General features: G+C 46.1%; 2 protein-coding genes across 2 annotated transcripts; one reads left to right on the top strand and one right to left on the bottom strand.

The window, feature by feature from the left end:
- Positions 1–1,686: 1,686 nt before the first annotated feature.
- Positions 1,687–13,697, bottom strand: psma5 (proteasome 20S subunit alpha 5). Its single transcript, XM_083788710.1, has 10 exons — positions 13,603–13,697; positions 13,210–13,260; positions 12,067–12,133; positions 10,793–10,919; positions 10,575–10,642; positions 8,681–8,788; positions 7,270–7,328; positions 3,503–3,605; positions 2,867–2,953; positions 1,687–1,836 (listed from the first exon to the last, which is right to left on the bottom strand). Exons 2-10 carry the CDS (start codon positions 13,236–13,238, stop codon positions 1,759–1,761), a joined length of 726 nt encoding a protein of 241 aa, XP_083644836.1. The 5' UTR covers positions 13,239–13,260; positions 13,603–13,697; the 3' UTR covers positions 1,687–1,758.
- A 6,308-nt stretch (positions 13,698–20,005) lies between these two features.
- Positions 20,006–26,069, top strand: LOC310876169 (glutamine--tRNA ligase-like; the record flags this gene model as incomplete). The annotated part of the gene is made up of 2 exons (XM_083789614.1): positions 20,006–22,907; positions 25,921–26,069. The coding sequence occupies 2 exons, from the start codon at positions 20,006–20,008 to the stop codon at positions 26,067–26,069; spliced, it is 3,051 nt and encodes a 1,016-aa protein (XP_083645740.1).
- Positions 26,070–26,132: the final 63 nt, after the last annotated feature.

The raw sequence follows: 26,132 nt of genomic DNA, 5'->3' as shown, positions 1-26,132 counted from the left end.
GAACGATTCTACAAATCCTGACTGTTTTCTTGAAAAAGCTATGTTTCTATGTCAGTCGTTCTCGAACACTTTGTCACGATTCTTCAAAAACAGCAGACCTACCAGCTCGTAGCGCTCCACTCGGTGGCGCGCTACGAGCTTGTAGATCTGCTGTTTTTCAATAGCTATAAAGCATGACATGATGCTGACACCAAAAGGGGTTCCCGCGCAGAAAAGTGTGTAGAAAAAAAGCTAGGCTTATATTATGGAACTCAACTCACACGATGCCACAATAGGTTGGTTCAACATGTTTCAAGATTCTTTAAAAAAAGAAATGTTTTTTTTTCCCAGAAGAGAGAAGTCTTTTTTTTTTCTCCTTCAAATTCTGACCGGGCCCCCATTTTGGTGTCAGCATCATGTTATGCTTTAGCTATTGAAAAATAGCAGATCTACAAGCTCATATCGCGCCACCGAGTGGCGCGATACGAGCTTGTAGGTGTGCTATTTTTGAAAAAATCGAAGAACGACTGACATTTTTTTTTATCTGATCTCAGGTCAGAATGGGTCAATCAGACCAGTGTGTGTCCAGTGGAAACCTCGTATGAATCTGATCTCAGGTCAGAATGGGTTAAATGTTAATTCTCTCGTCCAACAAACTATTTGATCAATTATCTTACAAGGATCTTGTATTTTCAGTTTTCACATGATTTTATTTACCTCTGACGAACAGACAATAGTTTAGTTATTTTCATTATAGTTTCGTTTGTTAGATTTGACATTCTTTTCTAATTCAGTTAGTTTTAGTTAGTTTTTAGAGCGGGTTTGCTAGTTTTTATTTAGGTTAAAATGCTTAAGTTTTAGTTTATTTGTGGGTTTAGGGTTAGCGTGTTAGGTTAGCGTGTTAGGGTTAGCGTGGCTACATGCTGAAACTGCCGCGAAACTTGGAGAAAAGAGGAGATAAAACTAAGGGTATTTTGTCTATAATTGCAGTTAGTTTTGAGGACACACAATACAGTCTCAGTTGTAGTTATCGTTTAATTTAGTTTTAGTCATTAGTTTGTTAACTCAATTATTTTTTTCTTTTTCTAGTTTTCGTTTTTTAGTTAGTTTTAGTTAACTATTATAACCTTGGAACAGAACAGACACCTGTCTGTAGTTTGCGGATGGTTGTCTGTCCTCAGCAGTTCTCTTCTCTTCTCAGTATTACTATTATTATTGGGGGACTAGATTTGACATTCAATGTTCTTTTTTTCCCCCACAAATGAGTCTTCGAAAAATAGGGGTCGTCTTATAATAAGAGTGGTTCTTATATTCGACACAATACGGTATATCGTTAACGGATGCCTAAATAACTCAACATAATTCACTGAACTTCCCCCCCATAAAAAACCTCCCTAAATGTGAACAAACCGCTAAACTCCTAAAAGAACAGAAGGAATCCATGAGTCAGATCAACGTTTAGAATATAACAGTTTAATGGTGGCATTAATCGGTAAGAAAAAAAGACCCCCCCCCCTCCCCTCCCCCCCCAGAGCTAGGAAACATCTACACGACATCGCAGAACTTTTAGAAATAATGGAAAACCATAAGATCTGATCCAAGAACCTCCCTCTCTCTCTCTAGTGCCGATGGGGAAGTGTTTGTTGTTGTCGTTGGGAGGGTGGTGGGTGACCTTTGGAGTCATTTTGGTACACCACCACCCCCCCCCCCCCCCCCCCCCCCAGAGGTCACAGGAACACGTGACCCCGTCCGTCTGTCCCTCAGTCGGTCGGTCGGTCTCTAGATGTCCTTGATCACGTCCTCCAGCTCCTCTTTGGAGTACATGTGGAACGTCTTCCCTGGTTCTATGGTGGCCAGCTGGGGGGGGGGGGGGGGGGGGGAGAGAGAGAGAAAGAGAGAGAGAGAGAGAGAGAGAGAGAGAGAGAGAGAGAGAGAGAGAGAGAGAGAGGTTATAATACATGTGGGACGTCTTCCCTGGTTCAGCTGGGAATAGAAAGAGGGGGAGGGGAGGGGTTAGAGAGAGACTGGCAACGGCAGCTCCCATCCTGCCGGAAGAAACTAGACACAGCTGTGTGACATGAGACTGATTAATTAGAGCGACAGAGAGAGAGAGAGAGAGAGAGAGAGAGAGAGAGAGAGAGGAGTGTGTGTACGTGTGTGTCAATTTAACCCATTTAGGCGTGACTTCGAAATAAAATAAAAAGTCTTCTGAAAGAATATATGTTACATTTTCAACGATTTGTGCAGCATTTTCACGATTAAAAACGAGCTTGTAGGTCTGCTATTTTTCAATAGCTAAAGTATAACATGATGCTCAGTTAGAGCCCAGAATGTGTTTAACAAAAGGTGCAGTCGATCAGAATAAATCACCTGGCAGAGACATGGATGTGTCCAGACTGCTCCAGACACACCGTCACATTTTGCTCAAGCACAGACAGCTCTAAAGTTCTCTCTAAATGAAAATAAAAAATATCTAAAAAAAAATCAATAATCCAAACCATTCTGAACGGGAACCCATTTTGGTGTTAGCATCATGTTATGCTTTAGCTATTGAAAAATAGCAGATCTACAAGCTCGTAGTGGCGCGCTACGAGCTTGTAGGTCTGCTATTTTTGAAAAAAATCGAAGAACGACTGACATTTTTTTAAATCTGATCTCAGGTCAGAATGGGTTATAATCAGACCAGTGTGTGTCCAGTGGAAACCTCGTATGAATCTGATCTCAGGTCAGAATGGGTAAATCAGACGAGTGTGTGTCCAGTGGAAACCTCGTATGAATCTGATCTCAGGTCAGAATGGGTTAATCAGACCAGTGTGTGTCCAGTGGAAACCTCGTATGAATCTGATCTCAGGTCAGAATGGGTTAAAATGGAAATGAAATGACAAACCTCGATGTTGGTGGCGTTGAGCTTCTCCTCCATCACTTGCTTCAGGATGGTCAGAGACGACTTGATGGCGTCTTTTAGTGTCATGGACTGTGGAGAGAGAGAGAGAGACAGAGAGACAGAGAGAGAGAGAGAGACAGAGAGACAGAGAGACAGAGAGACAGAGAGACAGAGAGACAGAGAGAGAGAGAGAGAGAGAGAGAGAGAGAGAGAGAGAGAGAGAGAGAGAGAGAGAGAGAGAGAGAGAGAGAGAGAGGATTATAAACATATTTTAATAATAATAATACAACTTTATCTTTATAGCACCTTTCATGACATGAAATGCAGCTCAAAGTTTACAGAACAATGGAGAATAAAAGAAAAGCAAGGCATAAGAGACGCCGCGTTGTGAGCTTGTAGATCTGCTATTTTCAGCATGATGCAACCAAGTGTAAAATGACTTATACTGGATTTCTTGTCCACTAGTCCCTTCCTAACATTTTAGTCTAATTTTTATTTGTTGACTAAATTGTCAGTATATCTAGTCTTAGTTTTAGTCACCATAGCATAGTTTTCATTTAGTTTTCGTCAGTGGAAAAAAGTAGTCGACGGACATTTTTCGTCTTAGTTTTAGTCGAGGAAAACAACACCGCTCCGTACCTTGTGATAGACCTCCTGCAGAGAGCTCTGAGCGCCCTCTGAGGCCGAGCCGATGGCCCGAGCATCACACTGGACGAAGGTCCCCGAGGGGTCCATGTGGTACCTGAGGAGCACAGGGAAGGGTTAAATGTGGACCTGAGGGGCACAGGGAAGGGTTAAATATAGACCTGAGGAGCACAGGGAAGGGTTAAATGTGGACCTGAGGGGCACAGGGAAGGGTTAAATGTGGACCTGAGGAGCACAGGGAAGGGTTAAATGTGGACCTGAGGGGCACAGGGAAGGGTTAAATATAGACCTGAGGAGCACAGGGAAGGGTTAAATGTGGACCTGAGGGGCACAGGGAAGGGTTAAATGTGGACCTGAAGGGCACAGGGAAGGGTTAAATATAGACCTGAGGAGCACAGGGAAGGGTTAAATGTGGACCTGAGGAGCACAGGGAAGGGTTAAATGTGGACCTGAAGGGCACAGGGAAGGGTTAAATATAGACCTGAGGAGCACAGGGAAGGGTTAAATGTGGACCTGAGGGGCACAGGGAAGGGTTAAATATAGACCTGAGGAGCACAGGGAAGGGTTAAATATAGACCTGAGGAGCACAGGGAAGGGTTAAATGTGGACCTGAGGGGCACAGGGAAGGGTTAAATGTGGACCTGAGGAGCACAGGGAAGGGTTAAATATAGACCTGAGGAGCACAGGGAAGGGTTAAATGTGGACCTGAGGGGCACAGGGAAGGGTTAAATGTGGACCTGAGGGGCACAGGGAAGGGTTAAATATAGACCTGAGGAGCACAGGGAAGGGTTAAATGTGGACCTGAGGGGCACAGGGAAGGGTTAAATGTGGACCTGAGGAGCACAGGGAAGGGTTAAATGTGGACCTGAGGAGCACAGGGAAGGGTTAAATATAGACCTGAGGGGCACAGGGAAGGGTTAAATATAGACCTGAGGGGCACAGGGAAGGGTTAAATATAGACCTGAGGGGCACAGGGAAGGGTTAAATATAGACCTGAGGGGCACAGGGAAGGGTTAAATATAGACCTGAGGAGCACAGGGAAGGGTTAAATATAGACCTGAGGGGCACAGGGAAGGGTTAAATATAGACCTGAGGGGCACAGGGAAGGGTTAAATATAGACCTGAGGGGCACAGGGAAGGGTTAAATATAGACCTGAGGGGCACAGGGAAGGGTTAAATATAGACCTGAGGGGCACAGAGGGTTAAATATAGACCTGAGGGGCACAGGGAAGGGTTAAATATAGACCTGAGGGGCACAGGGAAGGGTTAAATATAGACCTGAGGGGCACAGGGAAGGGTTAAATATGGACCTGAGGGGCACAGGGAAGGGTTAAATGTGTACCTGAGGGGCACAGAGGGTTAAATATAGACCTGAGGGGCACAGGGAAGGGTTAAATATGGACCTGAGGGGCACAGGGAAGGGTTAAATATAGACCTGAGGAGCACAGGGAAGGGTTAAATATGGACCTGAGGGGCACAGGGAAGGGTTAAATATGGACCTGAGGAGCACAGGGAAGGGTTAAATATAGACCTGAGGGGCACAGAGGGTTAAATATAGACCTGAGGGGCACAGGGAAGGGTTAAATATGGACCTGAGGGGCACAGGGAAGGGTTAAATATAGACCTGAGGAGCACAGGGAAGGGTTAAATATGGACCTGAGGGGCACAGGGAAGGGTTAAATATGGACCTGAGGAGCACAGAGGGTTAAATATAGACCTGAGGGGCACAGGGAAGGGTTAAATATAGACCTGAGGGGCACAGGGAAGGGTTAAATATGGACCTGAGGGGCACAGAGGGTTAAATATAGACCTGAGGGGCACAGAGGGTTAAATATGGACCTGAGGAGCACAGGGAAGGGTTAAATATGGACCTGAGGAGCACAGGGAAGGGTTAAATATAGACCTGAGGGGCACAGGGAAGGGTTAAATATGGACCTGAGGAGCACAGGGAAGGGTTAAATATGGACCTGAGGAGCACAGGGAAGGGTTAAATATAGACCTGAGGGGCACAGGGAAGGGTTAAATATGGACCTGAGGGGCACAGGGAAGGGTTAAATGTGGACCTGAGGGGCACAGAGGGTTAAATATAGACCTGAGGGGCACAGAGGGTTAAATATGGACCTGAGGAGCACAGGGAAGGGTTAAATATAGACCTGAGGGGCACAGGGAAGGGTTAAATATAGACCTGAGGGGCACAGGGAAGGGTTAAATATGGACCTGAGGAGCACAGAGGGTTAAATATAGACCTGAGGAGCACAGGGAAGGGTTAAATATGGACCTGAGGGGCACAGAGGGTTAAATATGGACCTGAGGAGCACAGGGAAGGGTTAAATATGGACCTGAGGAGCACAGGGAAGGGTTAAATATGGACCTGAGGAGCACAGGGAAGGGTTAAATATGGACCTGAGGGGCACAGGGAAGGGTTAAATGTGGACCTGAAGGGCACAGGGAAGGGTTAAATGTGGACCTGAGGAGCACAGGGAAGGGTTAAATGTGGACCTGAAGGGCACAGGGAAGGGTTAAATGTGGACCTGAGGAGCACAGGGAAGGGTTAAATATGGACCTGAGGAGCACAGGGAAGGGTTAAATATAGACCTGAGGGGCACAGGGAAGGGTTAAATGTGGACCTGAGGGGCACAGGGAAGGGTTAAATGTGGACCTGAAGGGCACAGGGAAGGGTTAAATGTGGACCTGAGGAGCACAGGGAAGGGTTAAATATGGACCTGAGGAGCACAGGGAAGGGTTAAATATAGACCTGAGGGGCACAGGGAAGGGTTAAATATAGACCTGAGGGGCACAGGGAAGGGTTAAATATGGACCTGAGGAGCACAGGGAAGGGTTAAATATGGACCTGAGGAGCACAGGGAAGGGTTAAATATGGACCTGAGGGGCACAGAGGGTTAAATATAGACCTGAGGGGCACAGGGAAGGGTTAAATATGGACCTGAGGAGCACAGGGAAGGGTTAAATATGGACCTGAGGAGCACAGGGAAGGGTTAAATATAGACCTGAGGGGCACAGGGAAGGGTTAAATATAGACCTGAGGGGCACAGGGAAGGGTTAAATATAGACCTGAGGAGCACAGGGAAGGGTTAAATATGGACCTGAGGAGCACAGGACGAAATGAACCCATTTAGGACAAAGTAAGCAAAGTTAAGAGTTAAAAAGGTGAAAGAATGCAGTGAAAGAAGGTGGCCATATTTCCGTTGTTTCATGCCATATGAAAGCATGGAATCAATCATAGCTTCAAATGGACATATTGGTCGTTCAGTTTGACCCTCCAGGTTTAGAGACATGTCTTATAGAGTAATGTCTGGCAGAGAAAACAACAGTGTTCCATTAATGCACCAAGACAGACTCCAGCGAAAGCTACATGTGACAAAAAATAACAGATCTACAAGCTAACAAAGGTATCACGCCGCAACGTGTTCTTAGCTCGCAGATCTAGTATTTTCGTCGTGCACGCTCCCACGCAGAACCACATTCTACCGTGTACATATTTCAAGCTCATAGCGCGCCACCGAGTGGCGCGCTATGAGCTTGTAGGTCTGCTATTTTTTGAAAAGTCCGAAGAACGACTGACACAGAAACTTAGCTTTTTCAGAAAACTGTCAGGATGTAGAAGACATGGGTTAAACAAAATACAACATTGGCAGAAAGCATGCTGTGTGTGTGTGTGTGTGTGTGTGTGTGTGTGTGTGTGTGTGTGTGTGTGTGTGTGTGTGTGTGTGTGCGTGCGTGCGATTAGTGATTCTACGTACAGCTGGGGTCCTTTCTCGTCGAGTCCTCCAAACAGCAGCGCTACACCGAAAGGCCGACTCTGAGGAGGAGAAACGCACGCTTTTTAGAGACGGGGACATTTATTTAGAGACGGGAACCTTTCACGTGCCCCACAATAGGCATTAATTGGACACTTCACCCTGTTTGCAAAAATATATATGTTAATGACGTTTAGAAGCTTTAGAACACTTTCCTGGGGGTCTTTATGTGTGTAATATGTGGTTTTAGATATTCTAGATTGTAGCAGTGAGCACAGTGTCTCTGATGTCATGGACACTGGGCTCACTTCCTTCCTGGACTACATGTTGTCTCAGTAAGACAGCCCCTCCCTCCTATCCACAAGGAGGAGCAGTGCACCAAAGAATGGTGGGAATTGTAGTCCAGGAAGGTAGTGAGACCAGTGTCCATGACATCAGAGACACCGGGCTCACTGCTACAATCTAAAATATCTAAAACCACATATTACACACATAAAGACCCCCAGGAAAGTGTTCTAAATCTTCTAAACGTCATTAACATATTTTTTTTTGCAAAAAGGGTGAAGTGTCCCTTTAATAACACGGGGTGACAGAATGCCCTCCCTAAGGCACTCAGAGATGCCCCCCCCCCCTCCAAAACCGCCCTCAAGACCCCCCTCTTACAATTTACAATGTAGGCATTATCAGACGCTCTTAATCCAGAGCGACTTACATTAAGCAAGAACAAAAAGCATGGGAATACATCACATAAAAACAATCATGAAACATGCGTAAGCTAAGAAAGTAACAGTGGAATATCTATATAATGAAACTATACATATAAACTATACATCTATACTACTATGCTATACATATGTACTATGACGTGCTATGACTACATACAATGCAATTATAGTGCTGTCTACATAACATGCTATAAGTCTGTGTCAAATGCTATCTAAGTCTATAGAAATGCTATCTAAGGGGGTGGGGTAAGTGCTATGGGCCATGATGGAGTCTGAAAAGGTGGGTTTTTCAACATTGCCTTCCGCAGCTAAACCTTTTCACTGTCTTTTAATGTTTTTTTTAGCTTCCAGTGATTATTTCTAATAAAGTTGTTTTTGTTTGTGTTGTTATCTCTGTAAAGACCCCCCTCTGCAAAGCGTCTTTGGGTACTCAGAAAAGCGCTATATAAGTTATTATTATTATTAATAATAATAGTATAGTGTAAGGCTGTGTAATAACTCAAGTCAATGGATTTGAGGCGAGGATGAGGAGAGTGACTGACTGACCCTAGCCTCAGGGTCAGCCTCCTCCTCTGCAGGTGGAGTGTGTGTGTGTGCGTGTGTGTGTGTGTGTGTGTGTGTGTCCGTGTGTGTGTGTGTGTGTGTGTGTGTGTGTGTGTCCGTGTGTGTCCGTGTGTGTGTGTGTGTACCATGGCTCCAGGGTCGGCGTCCTCCTCTCCAAACTGCAGAGCCAGGTTAGACACAGCCTGGGTCACACTCTCTACCGTCATGGTCTCGTTGTAGGTGAACCAGTGGTTCTGTGAGGAACGAAACACCGTTTAAATGTAGCTAGTCCCACGTTACGTCATACAGTCTGGAGCAACGGAAGCTCTGATCATGAGTAAAATATAAACGCTTCCGTCGTACAGTCTGGAGCAACGGAAGCTCTGATCATGAGTAAAATATAAATGCTTCCGTCGTACAGTCTGGAGCAACGGAAGCTCTGATCACGAGTAAAATATAAATGCTTCCGTCGTACAGTCCGGAGCAACGGAAGCTCTGATCATGAGTAAAATATAAATGCTTCCGTCATACAGTCTGGAGCAACGGAAGCTCTGATCATGAGTAAAAAATATAAATGCTTCCGTCGTACAGTCTGGAGCAACGGAAGCTCTGATCATGAGTAAAATATAAATGCTTCCGTCATACAGTCTGGAGCAACGGAAGCTCTGATCACGAGTAAAATATAAATGCTTCCGTCGTACAGTCTGGAGCAACGGAAGCTCTGATCACGAGTAAAATATAAATGCTTCCGTCATACAGTCTGGAGCAACGGAAGCTCTGATCATGAGTAAAATATAAACGCTTCCGTCGTACAGTCTGGAGCAACGGAAGCTCTGATCATGAGTAAAAAATATAAATGCTTCCGTCGTACAGTCGGGAGCAACGGAAGCTCTGATCACGAGTAAAATATAAATGCTTCCGTCGTACAGTCTGGAGCAACGGAAGCTCTGATCACGAGTAAAATATAAATGCTTCCGTCGTACAGTCTGGAGCAACGGAAGCTCTGATCACGAGTAAAATATAAATGCTTCCGTCGTACAGTCTGGAGCAACGGAAGCTCCGATCACGAGTAAAATATAAATGCTTCCGTCGTACAGTCTGGAGCAACGGAAGCTCTGATCATGAGTAAAATATAAATGCTTCCGTCGTACAGTCTGGAGCAACGGAAGCTCCGATCATGAGTAAAATATAAACGCTTCCGTCGTACAGTCTGGAGCAACGGAAGCTCTGATCACGAGTAAAATATAAATGCTTCCGTCATACAGTCTGGAGCAACGGAAGCTCTGATCATGAGTAAAATATAAATGCTTCCGTCGTACAGTCTGGAGCAACGGAAGCTCTGATCATGAGTAAAATATAAACGCTTCCGTCGTACAGTCTGGAGCAACGGAAGCTCTGATCATGAGTAAAATATAAATGCTTCCGTCGTACAGTCTGGAGCAACGGAAGCTCTGATCACGAGTAAAATATAAATGCTTCCGTCATACAGTCTGGAGCAACGGAAGCTCTGATCATGAGTAAAATATAAATGCTTCCGTCGTACAGTCTGGAGCAACGGAAGCTCTGATCATGAGTAAAATATAAACGCTTCCGTCGTACAGTCTGGAGCAACGGAAGCTCTGATCATGAGTAAAATATAAATGCTTCCGTCGTACAGTCTGGAGCAACGGAAGCTCTGATCATGAGTAAAATATAAATGCTTCCGTCGTACAGTCTGGAGCAACGGAAGCTCTGATCATGAGTAAAATATAAATGCTCTTGTCGTACAGTCTGGAGCAACGGAAGCTCTGATCACGAGTAAAATATAAATGCTCTTGTCGTACAGTCTGGAGCAACGGAAGCTCTGATCACGAGTAAAATATAAATGCTCTTGTCGTACAGTCTGGAGCAACGGAAGCGTTAAACGTTGATGTCTGCCCTTTGTGTGCTGCCAATCCTTCAGTCAGAATCATAAACGTACCTGTGTTTAATGTGTTTAATATTAATACTCATAAACGTACCTGTGTTTAATGTGTTTAATATTAATAATCATAAACGTACCTGTGTTTCCACTCTAGCCTTGTCGATGAGAGTCTTGGCGTCTGCGATCAGACCACTCATGGCACAGCCTGGGAGGGGAAACGGTTTGGAACGTTATGACGACATTAACCCATTCTGACCTGAGATCAGATTCATACGAGGTTTCCACTGGACACACACTGGTCAGAATGGGGTTAACTCGTTTTTAGGCGTCAGAAAGTATTGTCCGGCCGACTCACCGATGTGCGAGTCGATCTCCACGATCTTCTCGATGCTGCTGGGCTCCATCAGAGGAGACGTGATCCTCTTCTCCACGGCCAGACACACTCCCTCTGCTGTCTGGATGCCGATGGCCGTGGAGCCCAGCTGGACAGAACGACACGATATACATGTTTATAAAGATGGCCGTGGAGCCCAGCTGGACAGAACGACACGATATACATGTTTATAAAGATGGCCGTGGAGCCCAGCTGGACAGAACGACACGATATACATGTTTATAAAGATGGCTGTGGAGCCCAGCTGGACACAACAATACAATATACATGTTTATAAAGATGGCTGTGGAGCCCAGCTGGACAGAACGATACAATATACATGTTTATAAAGATGGCTGTGGAGCCCAGCTGGACACAACAATACAATATACATGTTTATAAAGATGGCTGTGGAGCCCAGCTGGACAGAACGATACAATATACATGTTTATAAAGATGGCCGTGGAGCCCAGCTGGACACAACAATACAATATACATGTTTATAAAGATGGCTGTGGAGCCCAGCTGGACAGAACGACACAATATACATGTTTATAAAGATGGCTGTTGGAGCCCAGCTGGACAAGAACGATACAATATACATGTTTATAAAGATGGCTGTGGAGCCCAGCTGGACAGAACAACACAATATACATGTTTATAAAGATGGCTGTGGAGCCCAGCTGGACACAACGATACAATATTTATCCCATTCTGACCTGAGATCAGATTCATACGAGGTTTCCACTGGACACACACTGGTCTGATTAACCCATTCTGACCTAAGATCAGATTCTAAAAATGTCAGTCATTCTTCGATTTTTCAAAAATAGCAGACCTACAAGCTCGTATGAGCTTGTAGATCTGCTATTTTTAAATAGCTAAAGCACAACATGATGCTGACACCAAAATGGGTTCCCGTTCAGAATGGGTTAAACAATAAGCCACGAGAGGTCTCAGGTTACAATGGCTGGGGGCATGTAGGCAGCCAATAGCAGATCTACTCATAGCGCGGCACCGAGTGCCGCGCTATGAGCGCTTGTAGATCTGATATTTTTTAACAGCTAAAGTTTAAAATATGGTCAAAAGCTATAAGGTGACACAGATGTGTCCTCAGGTCTAAATAGGATAATAGATCCCGCACGCACACACACACACACACACACACACACACACACACACACACACACACACAAGTGCACACACACAAGTGCACACACACACACACACACACACACACACAGTGAAAGCCTCACCTTGATGGCCTCGATGGCATACTCGACCTGGAATAACCTCCCTTCAGGAGAGAAGGTGTTCACCCCCCTGCAACACAGAGCAGTTCCATTGGGGACCAGAATACTCAATTCATCGAAACATTTTAATGACGAGACACACAAAAATACAGCACTGTACAATAAACCACCACATATAAACTATTAACCCATTCTGACCTGAGATCAGATTCTACAAATGTTCTTCTACATCCTGACACTTTTCTGAAAAAGCTATGTTTCTGTGTGTCAGTCGTTCTTTCATTTTTCAAAAATAGCAGACCTACAAGCTCGTAGCGCGCCACTCGGTGGCGCGATATGAGCTTATAGATCTGCTATTTTTCAATAGCTAAAGCATAACTTAATGCTAACACCAAAAGGGGTTTCCGCCCCAAAATGGGTTAACTGTCATGGTTTATTTTTAGGTCCTCATTCATTCCCTCCTTGGTCAAACAGTACAATTAAAAAAAAGGACATTGCACTTAAAGAAATTTACACGCAAAAGCTAAACAATTAAAATAACCGAATACAATATCACACACACACACACACAAAGCCCAAATCAACCATTATCCTACATTTACGAAAAAGACATGAATTATTTAAAAATATGACATAAAAAAAAGGTACATACAAAATATATATGAATTTTTGAGTGAATCTGATCTGATCTATATATATATATATATATATATATACCCCTATTACACTATAATCAACAATGTGTGCAGATGATGTATTTGATAGTGAGTTACATTATTAAGACCTCACAACAGATTACACCATCAACGTCATTGAATTTAAATCATGACAGTTTGCTCTCCCCTCACTGTATATCATGCATCTTTTCCCTTTTTGCTTCCTATATGATGAATTCCTGTTCTGTTCTTTAACTACATAGAAGTGTCTATTTGTATGTCTCTAAATGATGAATTGAACAATGTGGACCCTGTTGTAAACAAGTGTAATGCTTAATTGGGTCGTCCACTCATACAGTTAACAGTCTTTGTATTGAGTTTGTGCTTGAAATGTACTGTAAATTCCGCAAACGGTTAATACATATTTCAATCAATCAAAAACTTAAATCCAATCCGTGACAAAGCAACTTGTATCCCCCTTCGGACTCACCGGTCATACTCTGATCTGGTCAGAAACATGCTGGAACAAATAATACACAACCTGCAACAAGAACAGGGTTTTATTCACGTGGAACAGAAAGTAAATAATCTGCAAAAACACAATAATGGATATAATATTGTTCTTTTACAATCTTCTCCCTTCGCTAGCCTGTGACACACTGGGATTTAGCAGCTAGCTAGTCGGCGTTAGCATCAAACCACCACCACACCACCACTAGCCGGCTAGCCGGCGTGCTAACATGCTAACGTGCCAACTAGAAAGTCCCTAAAAATGCTAAACTACAGGTCAGTAAACTACAGTAAACTACAGGTCAGTAAATGTAACCCAGGCGGTGCTTTGGGTCGTCATTGTCCACGAGGAGAACATCCACACGGGTTTTACCTGCTTTGTGGTTCCGTTCTGTCCGTTTTTAACTGATGTTTATATTTCTGCGACTCAACATTAAACACTCAATGAGTTGGCTGCTTTCAGCACCGGAACACGCGTCACCAGGGGGCCGGGGTTTTGGTGGTGTGACGTCTGAACCTCACCGACGGGCAACACAAGCAGTTCGAAATGTTCCAAACGAGCGTTCCGCTTGTTTCGCAACTTGTGATGCAAGTTCAGATTGATTGATTGATTGATTGATTGAAATATTTATTAATAGTTTGTAGCATTTACAGTACATTTTAAGCACAAACTCAATACAAAGACTAGTGTTAACTGTGAGTGGACGACCCAATTAAGCATTACACTTGTTTACAACAGGGTCCACATTGTTCAATTCATCAAAACATTTAGAGACGTACAAATAGACACTTCTATATAGTTAAAGAACAGAACAGGAATTCATCATAAAGGAAGCAAAAAGGGAAAAGATACATATACAGTGAGGGGAAAAGGGGGGGGGGGGGATTCAGATTTTACAGAGGCCAGTTTCAAATTGCAGCTGTCCGTAGGTGCCCTTTGAGAGCGGTTTTGAAGGAGTCTTAATGACTGTTGGTAGGGTGTTCCACATTTTGGTGGCATAGGAGCGATAATAATTTAGTCCCTTGTTTGTGCCGAATCTGGGTTGTACATGGTTTGTTGTACTCCCTCTGGTGTTGTGGGTGAATCTGGGTTGTACATGGTTTGTTGCACTCCCTCTGGTGTTGTGGGTGTGGACTTCGTTTACATTAAGGACACAGAGGGACACCGGAGAACTCGCCAGTTGTCCAACTTGCAGCGAAAACTCTTCATCAGTGTCTTCATCGTTATGCTAACATATGCTGTCTTCATCAGTGTTTTTGCTTCCTTTGTGATGAATTCCTGTTCTGTTCTTTTACTATATAAGAAGTGTCTATTTGTACGTCTCTAAATGTTTTGATGAATTGAACATGGTGGACCCTCTTGTAAACAAGTGTAATGCTTAATTGGGTCGTCCACTCACAGTTAACAGTCTTTGTATTGAGTTTGTGCTTGAAATGTACTGTAATTCTGCAAACTGTTAATAAATATTTCAATCAATCAAACAATCAATCAATAGGATGTCAAACCCACAGATTTATTTATTATGTATTTATTTCTCAAATTATTTCAATGAGTTGTTTTTATAGTCAGGGTTGATATAGTATAGACTATCTGACTATAGCCTATAGGCCTACTGTACAATGTATAGGCTATAGTGTTTCCTTAGTCTATGAAAATATGCAATCTACAAGATCACAATGACATGTTTATTGTATAGATCAGCTATTTATGAAATTGTCTCCAGACTGGAGCAGTGATTAGAAAGTTGACACTAAACTAAACAGTCTTATGGAAAGGATAAAACATACTGATATTTATGTTTAGCCTTTATGAAATGTATTTTAACATAAGCCTTACATAAAATACAATGATGTTCCTTATAGTAACCTTTATTATTCCAGTGATTAGAAACTAAAGTGAAATAAGCTTAGAGAAAGTTATATTTATACACAAAATTAATTTATTTTTATTTGTAAACAGAAACAATAATGTTAAAAGGCACCACCAGTTCACCTATATAATAACATGAACATAATATAATATATAATATAATAATAATATATAATAACATGAACATAATATAATATATAATATAATAATAACCAAAACAGGGATGACAAAGTGGTTAAAAATGTAGGTGCACAAGAAAGGTTCCAAAATATGTACTTTAATGATTAGTTGATTAGTAGCCCACATAATATAATTTCATATTTAACCCATTTTGGGGCGGGAACACCTTTTGGTGTTTTAAACATTATAGGTATTTCAGAAAACTGTCAGGATTTAGAAGACATTTTTTCAGGCCTAAATGGGTTAACTGAGATTGTCTGGACTAGACCTGTACGCGCCCGTCAGTCACCGACCTACAGTAGCCTACTTAGGAACGATGCAAGTTGGGAACCTACTGTAATAATACCCGTTTATTAGCACCCATTTTACGGTGAAATCGTGATTTTTCCATTTTTTTATTTTTATATTTTGCTTCCTAAACATGTTTTCTTTCAAACTAAAGCAAAATAAACATTCGAAATACAGATTTAGATGTTTATTTTAGTAGTTTATTTTAGCCAATGGCAGCTCGTTTTGCTGGGTGAAAATCCACCCTCTCTATTTTCATGATTGGTTGTTGGTACAAAGGAAGTGACCATATTTGGATCAGACCACAGTCAGCTCGAGGTCCAGACCTTTCCAATGATATATGGCATTATATGTTGTTGCCAAGGTTTGGATGAGATATTTTGTCTCAAAATAGTGGCTTCAAATAAAACGTTTTGGAATTTTACAATACAAATCTTTAAAATACAAATCTTACAAATACAATACTTTCAATACAAATCTTTCTCAAAATGAGTTTTCCTCATACCTGAGACAAAGATTCTCCACTGAACTCACATACACCAATCTTATTCATAATATTCTGCAGGAATTTACAGAGGGGTTTTAATCATTCACAGCCTGATTTACATCACATTTTATATAAAAACATGCCGAAAGTTGTGTATTTTTATGCCTGTTGACACTATTTTCTGATTTGTGGAGTGATCATTAGAGATATCTAAAATCCCCTCTTTGTTCTTTGTCTCAAATATGTCAACAAAATGAAACAATAATTTTGAACCTGGCTTTATCCCATCTTCAGATTTAACGTCCCGAAATGTATGCAAATTAGCACATATAATGCCTAATTTGCATATTTAAACATATAATTTCAGAACACTTTAATACAAAAAAATCGTAGTTTTAATATAAGTACCGGTAATCATCTGGATAAGTTTCATTGTGTGCGTGTGCGTGTGCGTGTGCGTGTGTGTGTGTGTGTGTGTGTGTGTGTGTGTGTGTGTGTGTGTGTGTGTGTGTGTGTGTGTGTGTGTGTGTGTGTGTGTGTGTATGCGTGTGTGGTAACAAGAAGACTCGCCCCGTTTCTGTTTTCCTGGACAGCAGACGGCTGGACTTTGAATTTCTCTAACTATAAACTTTCATGACAGCAGAACAGCCTAAGTACAAATATAATTTATGAAAAGCTACTACAGTGAAGTCTGTTCACAGAAGTTGTTGTAGGATATGTGGGGATTATCTGACGAGGTACCATTTGAGGGGGCAAAACCTTACATATACTAAATAATACTAAATTGTTTATAGGTTCAATATAAGTCAAATAATATAGCCTTTCCACAGGAGTATCTCTTTATATTTTTCCAAAAAGAATACAAACAGCCAATAACATATTACAAAGTTATCCCCCTCACTGGGAACAATTCCGGGAGGAAAAACGGGCACGCACCGGGGCGAGTAGTCCAGTATTCGCGGGTGTGTGTGTGTGGTGTTGTACAAACTATAGACCGGTGCCCAGTGGTGTCCCTTTATTCCTATATATGGAGTTCTGTGTCAGGCATGCCCAAATATGGAGTGTCAGAGCAGGCCGGCTCCATATATGGAGCCTGGCAGAGGTGGGACAAAGTCCCTATGTTGCAAGTCCAAGTCGAGTCTCAAGTCTTTGCTCTCAAGTCAAGTCAAGTCTTTGGCATTCAAGTCCCAAGCAAGTCCAAGTCCTGAACTTTTTGTTTCGAGTCCCAACCAAGTCCTAAGCATTTTGTTTCAAGTCCCAACCAAGTCCTTACCTTTTGTTTCGAGTCCCAAACAAGTCCTAAGCATTTTGTTTCAAGTCCCAACCAAGTCCTTACCTTTTGTTTCGAGTCCCAAACAAGTCCCACCAAGACATAATACTAATTAATGACATGTAAAGATTTACATAAATCATGAGCATTTTCCACAATTCCACAACGATACTGTACTTTTCAATTTCCTCCGTGAGGACAGGGTTTAAAGCAGGGATGTCAAACTCAAATACACGGTGGGCCAAAATAAAGAAATTGGTAGAAGTCGAGGGCCGGACTGTGTTTCAACACACGGGGCACCGCGGTCAGGAGGACGTCCCAAACGGCAAACAGCAAAAAAGTAAATGCATTTAAAACTGAAAATGCATTATTATTATTATGCTCAGTTTCCTGTTCTATGATCCTCACAAAGCAGGACTTGTAGTATTATGGTGGTCCGTGCAATAATATACCAGAGGGCCAGTTCTAATACTAATTAAATATCATCCCGCGGGCCGAAGATAATTCATTCACGGGCCTGATTTGGCCCCCGGGCCTTGAGTTTGACATATATGGTTTAAAGCACCACTCTGTACAATGGTGTGGTTGTAGTTTGTCTCTCTGCTCTTCTATTGAGCCATTTAGATCATGTCAAAGGTCATGTCTCACCGAGACACAGGATCTGACACAAATTCAATGTTTCCCCTGAGCAAGCAGGCTAGTATTATTACAATGGTAAAATGTCATTACTTGCATTGAAACCGTGTTAAAATACAGGGTAGAAGAGGAATGTTACATAATGCCTCGATCCACTTTTTCCACTCCCGATCCGATACCGATCTAAAATCATCAAAACCGATCCGATTACCGATCCGATATCGATCCGATCCAGCACATATTTAAGTCGCTCTATGCTTTACCAAATCTGTCAGATAGCACACTTTTTTATCTTTACCTTTTATTACAGATTTTATAGTCTGGAATGTTGAATCAGGATTGATCAAGTGATAATATTATTACTCAAAACAGAGAACAACACCTCCCCAGAATAATAGTCAACAAACAATAATAGTCAACAAACAAGTTCCACATGAGTAGGTTGAGAATAACTGACCCATTTATTTTTACCAACTTGAGCCTATACTTCAAATGTGGAAGTGTTCTAGTGACAAATTTATTTTATTGTATTCTATGCTTTTTTTATCCATACTATTTATTATTATTAATGCACATTGATCAGGTTTCTTTGTGTTAATACATTTATCAATAGTATAGGTAGGCTATACACATTCATTCTGAATATAAGTTTTTAAACTAATTTGCCCCAATACAGCAGCTGTGTTTTTATGGATCTATCAATGATCATCATTTAAATTTTAAGGACCCAGCAATTTGTATCTCTGGGACCCCAAATTATTTTTTTGTATTTGTTTATATTGTAAAATCAATGTCAATTTAGAGTGTACAAATGGAACCTATCATTTGGCTGGGAGTGCAGGGGACCCCTGATCCCCAAACCGTGCACTGTCCTACAGCTACACAGCACACTGTCTGTCCGTGACAATGTAACTAGTAGTGACGTCCGTTTATTTAAGCATTGGTTAGCACTTAAGCAGTTATTAGCATCATAGCATGGTCTGTCACATAAGTATTGACAAACAGCGGTCATATTTGTCAACCAAAACTGTTGGGGACTGTGGGGAGATATCATTTTAAGAACATGAGCATGTCGTCATGCTCAGCTGTCAGCTTGTTGCGCTGTTCCGTCTCTCTCGTCTAAGATGTTGACGCTAATCAATGCTAAAGATTAGCTTGCATGGCTGAAACTTTGCTGCTGTAGTTGCCACGGTGGCGAATCCATTTTTGCACTCGGCTGTTGGGTCTTTTTTGTTTTATAATATATAATACAATGTGCAGCTCTGTAGCGCAACACTGCTGGAGGAATAAAGTCCTTTAGTCCTGGAGTGGAGTACTGGAATGGACTGGAGTGGAGTGCTTGCAGTAGCCTACGTTTCGCTGTAGTCCGATCCGATCCAGATCACGTTTTTTGGCTGATATCGAATCGACCAGATATCCGATCTGCGGCCCTTTATATACCAATACCAAACCATTTTACATGTCATACAAAAGATAATCAGATGCTGTAAGGTATTAAGTGACTTGAAAATGTTCAAGTCAAGAGGGCTCAAGTCAAGTCAAGTCTCAAGTCCTTGGCGTTCAAGTCAAGTCAAGTCTCAAGTCTTTGGCATTCAAGTCCCAAGCAAGTCCAAGTCTATTTTTGATTTGATCAAGCAAGTCTAAAGTCATCAAAATCGGGACTCGAGTCCAAGTCGAGTCTCGAGTCTCGAGTCCAAGTCCCCACCTCTGGAGCCTGGGCAGGGGCCCTATAGCTGTCCATGCAGAGCCCGGGCAGAGAGAGAGGCCTTTTTGTGGCGGTTCTGGACAACCGTGGGTCCGACCGACTCGACACCAGGCACTGCCCTCCCCGCGGGGGTGTGGAACGCACGTGTCGAATGAGAAGTCGACGAGGCGAACGGTTCCCGAGATACGTGGATTAAAACCGTACGTACACGCACGAGACTCGGTGCATTTATATATGATGACATATGACGCATGACGTGACATCACGCATCCATCCCATTATAAGTCGACGCCTGACGCGTTGACGTTTAGGTTTAACTCGCGTGCGCTTCGGTATAAAGATGGCCGACGACGCCCTGACCCTTTTCACGTCCATCGGGCTCAGCGAGCAGCGGGCGAAGGAGACGCTGAAGAACGAGGCGCTGAGCGCCGCGCTCCGGGAGGCCATCGCTCAGGCGCAGGAGAGCGTCCAATCGGAGGGAGGCTCGTCGTCGCGGTCGTCCGGAGTGGACAAGGCCATGGGCACGCTGCTCTACGCCATGGCCTCCCGCCTCAGAGAGCCCAGACACCACCTCCTCCTCCTGGCGCGACACATCGCCCAGCGCAAGATCCGCACGGAGCTCCAGCTGGCGGCCGCCATCGACTTCCTGAAGGGCCGCCACGGGGAATCCGCCGTGGACCCGCGGGAGCTGGAGGCGGCGTGCGGCGTGGGCGTGGCGGTGGTGACGCCGGAGCAGATCCGGGCGGCGGTGACGGCGGCGGTGGAGAGGCACCGGGAGCGGCTGCTGGCGGAGCGGTACCGCTTCAACACGGGCCTCCTGGTCGGGGAGGCGCGGCGCGACACGCTCCGCTGGGCCGACGGGAGGAGCGTCCGAGACGAGGTGGACGCGCAGCTGCTGCGGCTCCTCGGCGCCAAGACGCCGGCCGACCTCCTCCGGACCGGGAGACCCAAACCCAAGGCCACGAAGGCTTTCCGAAGAAACACCACCCCCGGAGGAGGAGGCGGCGAGGAGAACGCCGCCGCCGAGCCGGCGGAGGTCGTCGCGGTGGAGGCAAAGGCGGCGACGAACGCCGGCGAGAAAGCCAAGACGAAAGAAGCCGGCGAGACGGCGAAACCCCCGGAGGACGCGACGACGGTGACCTCCACGGCCCTCCTGGACCAGCTGAGAGGCGCGGCGCTCAAGTTCCACAAGCCGGGCGAGAACCACAAGACGGAGGGCTACGTGACCACGCCCGGCACCGCCGCGCTGCTCCGGCGCCACCTGGAGGCCACGGGCGGCCGGGTCCGCACGCGCTTCCCGCCCGAGCCCAACGGCATCCTGCACATCGGCCACGCCAAGGCCATCAACTTCAACTTCGGCTACGCCAAGGCCAACGGCGGCGTCTGCTTCCTGCGCTACGACGACACCAACCCGGAGAAGGAGGAGGAGCGCTACTTCACGGCCGTCCGCGAGACGGTGGAGTGGCTCGGGTACGAGCCGCACGCCGTCACGCACGCCTCCGACCACTTCGCGCGGCTGTACGAGCTGGCGAGGGAGCTGGTGGCCCGCGGCCACGCCTACGTGTGCCACCAGCGCGTGGAGGAGATGCGGGGCCGCGCCGCCACCCTGTCGCAGTGGAGGAACCGGCCCGCCCACGAGTCCCTGGCGCTCCTGGAGAGGATGAGGAAGGGGATGTTCGCGGAGGGCGAGGCCACGCTGAGGATGAAGACGCTCATGGAGGACGGGAAGGCGGACCCGGTGGCGTACCGCATCAAGTACACGCCGCACCACCGCACGGGCGACGCCTGGTGCGTCTACCCCACCTACGACTTCACGCACGCCCTCTGCGACTCCTTCGAGGACATCTCGCACTCGCTCTGCACCAAGGAGTTCCAGACGCGGCGTTCGTCCTACTACTGGCTGTGCAACGCGCTGGGCGCGTACTGCCCGGTGCAGTGGGAGTACGGACGGCTCAACGTCACCCACACCGTCGTGTCTAAGCGCAAGATCGTGCGGCTGGTGGACAGCGGCGCCGTCCGCGACTGGGACGACCCGCGCCTCTTCACGCTGACGGCGCTGCGGAGGCGGGGCTTCCCGCCGCGGGCCATCAACGAGTTCTGCGCGCGCGTGGGCGTCACCGTCGCCCAGGTGACCACGGAGCCGCACCTCCTCGAGGCGTGCGTGCGCGAGGAGCTGAACGAGACGGCGCCGCGGGCCATGGCGGTCCTGGAGCCGCTCCGGGTCACCATCACCGACCTGCCCGAGGACGCCGTCACCGCCGAGCTCAGCGTGCCGGACTTCCCGGCCGACGAGGCCCGGGGCCGCCACGTCGTTCCGTTCGCGCGCACCATCTTCATCGAGCGCGGAGACTTCGCGGAGGAGGAGACGACCGTCGCCGCGGGCTTCAAGAGGCTGACCCCGCGGCAGCCGGTCGGCCTGAGGCACGCGGGCTACGTCATCTCCGTGGCGAGGGTGGTCAAGGACGTTCGAGGTGAAGTGACGGAGCTGGAGGTGACCTGCCGCAGCAGTGGGACCACCGCGGACCCCCAGGACAAGCCCAAGGCCTTCATCCACTGGGTCAGCGAGCCGCTGCGCTGCGAGGTGCGCCTCTACGACAGGCTCTTCCTGCACGAGGACCCCGAGGACCCGTCCGAGGTTCCGGGCGGGTTCCTCAGCGACGTCAACCCCGACTCCATGAGGGTGCTGGGCGCCGCCCTGGTGGACCGATCGGTCCGCGGCGCCAAGGCCTTCGATAAGTTCCAGTTCGAGAGGGTGGGCTACTTCAGCGTGGACCCCGACAGCACGGGAGACGAGCTGGTCTTCAACCGGACGGTCTCCCTGAGGGAGGACGCCGGGAAGATCCGGGCCGCGGTGACGGCGGCGGTGGAGAGACACCGGGAGCGGCTGCTGGCGGAGCGGTACCGCTTCAACGCGGGCCTCCTGGTCGGGGAGGCGCGGCGCGACGCGCTCCGCTGGGCCGACGGGAGGAGCATCCGAGACGAGGTGGACGCGCAGCTGCTGCGGCTCCTCGGCGCCAAGACGCCGGCCGACCTCCTCCGGACCGGGAAACCCAAACCCAAGGCCACGAAGGCTTTCCGAAGAAACGCCTCCCCCGGAGGAGGAGGCGAAGGCTTTCCAAAGGAGGAGGCCACGAAGGAGGAGGCCACGAAGGAGGAGGCCACGAAGGAGGAGGCCACGAAGGAGGAGGCCACGAAGGAGGAGGCCACGAAGGCTTTCCGAAGAAACGCCTCCCCCGGAGGAGGCAAGCTCTCAACGCGTCGCACTGCGACGCGTTGAGAGCTTGTAGATCGGCTATTTTCAGGGGCGCAACCCAGCACTCGTTAGCTAGCGGAGATGCAGGTGTGAAACGACATGGATTTATAAACAAATGTAAAACACTGTGTTCAAAAGTTCAGGAGACTTTGGGGGGAAAAAAAGCTATTCTCCTGAACGCTGCCTTCCTTCCCGTATGCAGCGTTTAATTCTCACTACATGGTGAAAGATAAACGCTGCCTTCCTTCCCGTATGCAGCGTTTAATTCTCACTACATGGTGAAAGATAAACGCTGCCTTCCTTCCCGTATGCAGCGTTTAATTCTCACTACATGGTGAAAGATAAACGCTGCCTTCCTTCCTGTATGCAGCGTTTAATTCTCACTACATGGTGAAAGATAAACGCTGCCTTCCTTCCCGTATGCAGCGTTTAATTCTCACTACATGGTGAAAGATAAACGCTGCCTTCCTTCCTGTATGCAGCGTTTAATTCTCACTACATGGTGAAAGATAAACGCTGCCTTCCTTCCCGTATGCAGCGTTTAATTCTCACTACATGGTGAAAGATAAACGCTGCTTACGGGTACAAAAAAAGGGCAGGGGCTGAAGCCCCCTTTGATGTCTACGTGTGCACGTCTCCGAGGCTGACAGTCGGGGCAGAAACGGAAAAACTATGATTTCCTCCTGAACTAAACTAAAACGTTTGTTTTGTCACAAATGAAAACTAATAAAAACTACAGCAAACGCGCTCTAAAAAAGACTATCACTGAATTACATAAAAAGTCATGTTATTCATTCACTGCCTAATTTTTGTATTATTGTCATTTTTTCTGTTATTTCTCTGTAAAGCAGAGCACTGCACCCGGAGGCCAAACTGAACTCTGACGATGATGCCTCAGATTCACCTTATGAATATGAGGATTATGGGTCGGATTCAGACGATAAATGGTAAATGGTGCATTTATATAGCGCCTTTATCCAAGGCGCTTTACAGAGATTGTGCATTACATTCACCCATTCACACACACATTCATACACCGATGGCAGCGGAAACCATGCAAGGCACCAAGTAGCACATCGGGAGCAATTAGGGGTTCAGTGTCTTGCTCAAGGACACTTCCACAGTAACTCTGGGGGAGCCCGGGTTCGAACTGGCAACCTTGCGGTTACCATCCAGGCACTCTACCCCTGAGCCACCGCCAGACGATGATTTTGATGACGCGTATACAATGTCGTCAGAGTGTTTGACACGGAGAAGGACTGCTGGACTGTTCCAGAAGATCAGCAGAAGTACCGGTCCTTCACTGCTTCTTCCAAAAGGACGCGAAGGACATTCATTCTTTGCCTACAATGGAGAACTCTACATATTTGGCGGATGCACGACGCCGTGGGACTTACTCCATGACTTGTGGAAGTTCAACCCGGAGAGCTCCTCCTGGACGACGCTGGAGCCCGAGGGGAACCGCCCGTCTCTCAGATCTGGGATGTGCTGTTCCATGCTGGGAGATCACCATATCCTCTTCTGTGGAGGAAACCATGAACTAGATGAGATGTGCATCTTAGATTTAAGCCCTCGCTTAGAGACACTGTGTGAGGTAGAGGTCCAACAGCATTGTCTACAGAAGGAACAACCTGGTCCAGCAGGAACCTGTGCCTGAATTAGACAAAAATGTCGCTCCTGAGATGCATGGCATGACATCACAGCATGGCGTCTGATTTCCACAAGTGATCTCCACCTATGGGCATGTTAAGTCTGACAACTCTCCTGCCCATATATGGTTGAGGTATATTTTCATACCACACAGAGGAGTATTGTGCACGGCAGACAGACGAGATGGAAGTTCCAAGATGTTTATTTCAACGAAGTTACAGCTTACAGCATATGACAGACTCACGCCAGCCATGAGCAAAGTGGCTGACGTCTCCCCATGGCTTGCGCCCCTGACTGACTGACCACTCATTGTATCCTGGTTAACCTATTTAAACAGTTGACATGGGTGTAGGGTGTCAGACTTTGGTTTGCATATTATTAGTGGCAAGTCTTTTGATCCACCTGTCTGTCTCAAACCCCTTTGTCACACAAATAGCCTAGCCACCGGCAGCTCCAGGATATCTCACCCTGGGACGGCCGACACCCATAGATGTTAATCACCAAAAATAGGTCTACTGCAGAGCATGACACAAGAGCATGTCAATCACACAAGGAATGAAGGAAGAAGATCATTGTAGGCTATAATTATGGAATCCTATATTCTTCATATCCCCCCTTGACCATCACAGATGGTCACCTAAAAATATGGAACCATAATTATCTTAGACCCCCCTTGACCCTAAGCTGGACAATACATTCAAGACACCAAAAATAACAGCATTACAGTACAGAACTTCCCAAAAATGGTTTTCAAACAGACATCCATACATATATGAAAAATGGAAAAATGATTAGTACAGTTAACTGACATTTAAACAAGACATGCCGCTTTCAGCTCCTATTGTTACAAGAGCACTTTTTTGATATGCAATAACTACATATTTTACTACTAAACTCTGCTACCCAATGTCAATACAATATCAGTTAAGTCACTTCCTCGGACGTTACCCTGACAGATCACCTGGTGATACTCGAAAGAATCCATTGATGCGCCAGAGTTTAACTATAATAACACATATCTCTTCATATCTATAGGAAAATACCTCATTGACTCATAATTAGGCTATATGACTCAACTTATCTAATCATACGACAAACACATACCAACATGAGGCCTATATTATTTCATGTTGAAAACAAACGCGACGTACAATTTGTTAATCAGAGTGAAGGAAAGTTCGTCTCCCCTCCGAATTGGACAAAGAAAGTTTCTTCTGTATATGCCGCTCTTTGTAGTCTACCTCGAAATGTTCGCTCAGCTGCACGGATCAATGTGAGAAAAAGTACAATGCTGTTTTCGCTGTCCTCGTCCTCATCTCTTCTCTCCCCCCTCCCAACTCTGTTCACAACAGAGATGGGACGAAAAAGGAAAGCAAACATCTCCATCACAGACTCCTTTCTGCGAAGGCCCTCGGCTTGTAGGTCAGCCAACCGGCCACTGCTGCTCCGTGCTGCGTCTCCCAGCTCGCCGCCCGTGATTGCCGTCCCCGCGCCGACGTGATGATCAAGGCCTCCGTTGTGGCCGTTGCCGCTCCATCGACCGCTCCGCAGCCCGCACCGTCCG

Source organism: Protomyctophum parallelum, assembly GCF_964188405.1.
Source record: "Protomyctophum parallelum genome assembly, chromosome: 18".
NCBI classification, from domain to species: Eukaryota; Metazoa; Chordata; class Actinopteri; order Myctophiformes; family Myctophidae; genus Protomyctophum; species Protomyctophum parallelum.
The sequence above is the reverse complement of the archived record's forward strand: the minus strand, read 5'-3'. Positions and strand labels throughout refer to the sequence as shown.

Excerpts from the sequence above, each read along its gene's own strand:
- psma5 (XM_083788710.1), bottom strand. The coding sequence starts at position 13,238 with ATGTTTCTGACCAGATCAGAGTATGACCG. Across the intron at positions 12,134-13,209 it reads ACCAGATCAGAGTATGACCG|GGGGGTGAACACCTTCTCTC; the intron begins GTGAGTCCGAAG and ends TCTGTGTTGCAG. Across the intron at positions 1,837-2,866 it reads TCAACGCCACCAACATCGAG|CTGGCCACCATAGAACCAGG; the intron begins GTTTGTCATTTC and ends CCCCCCCCCCAG.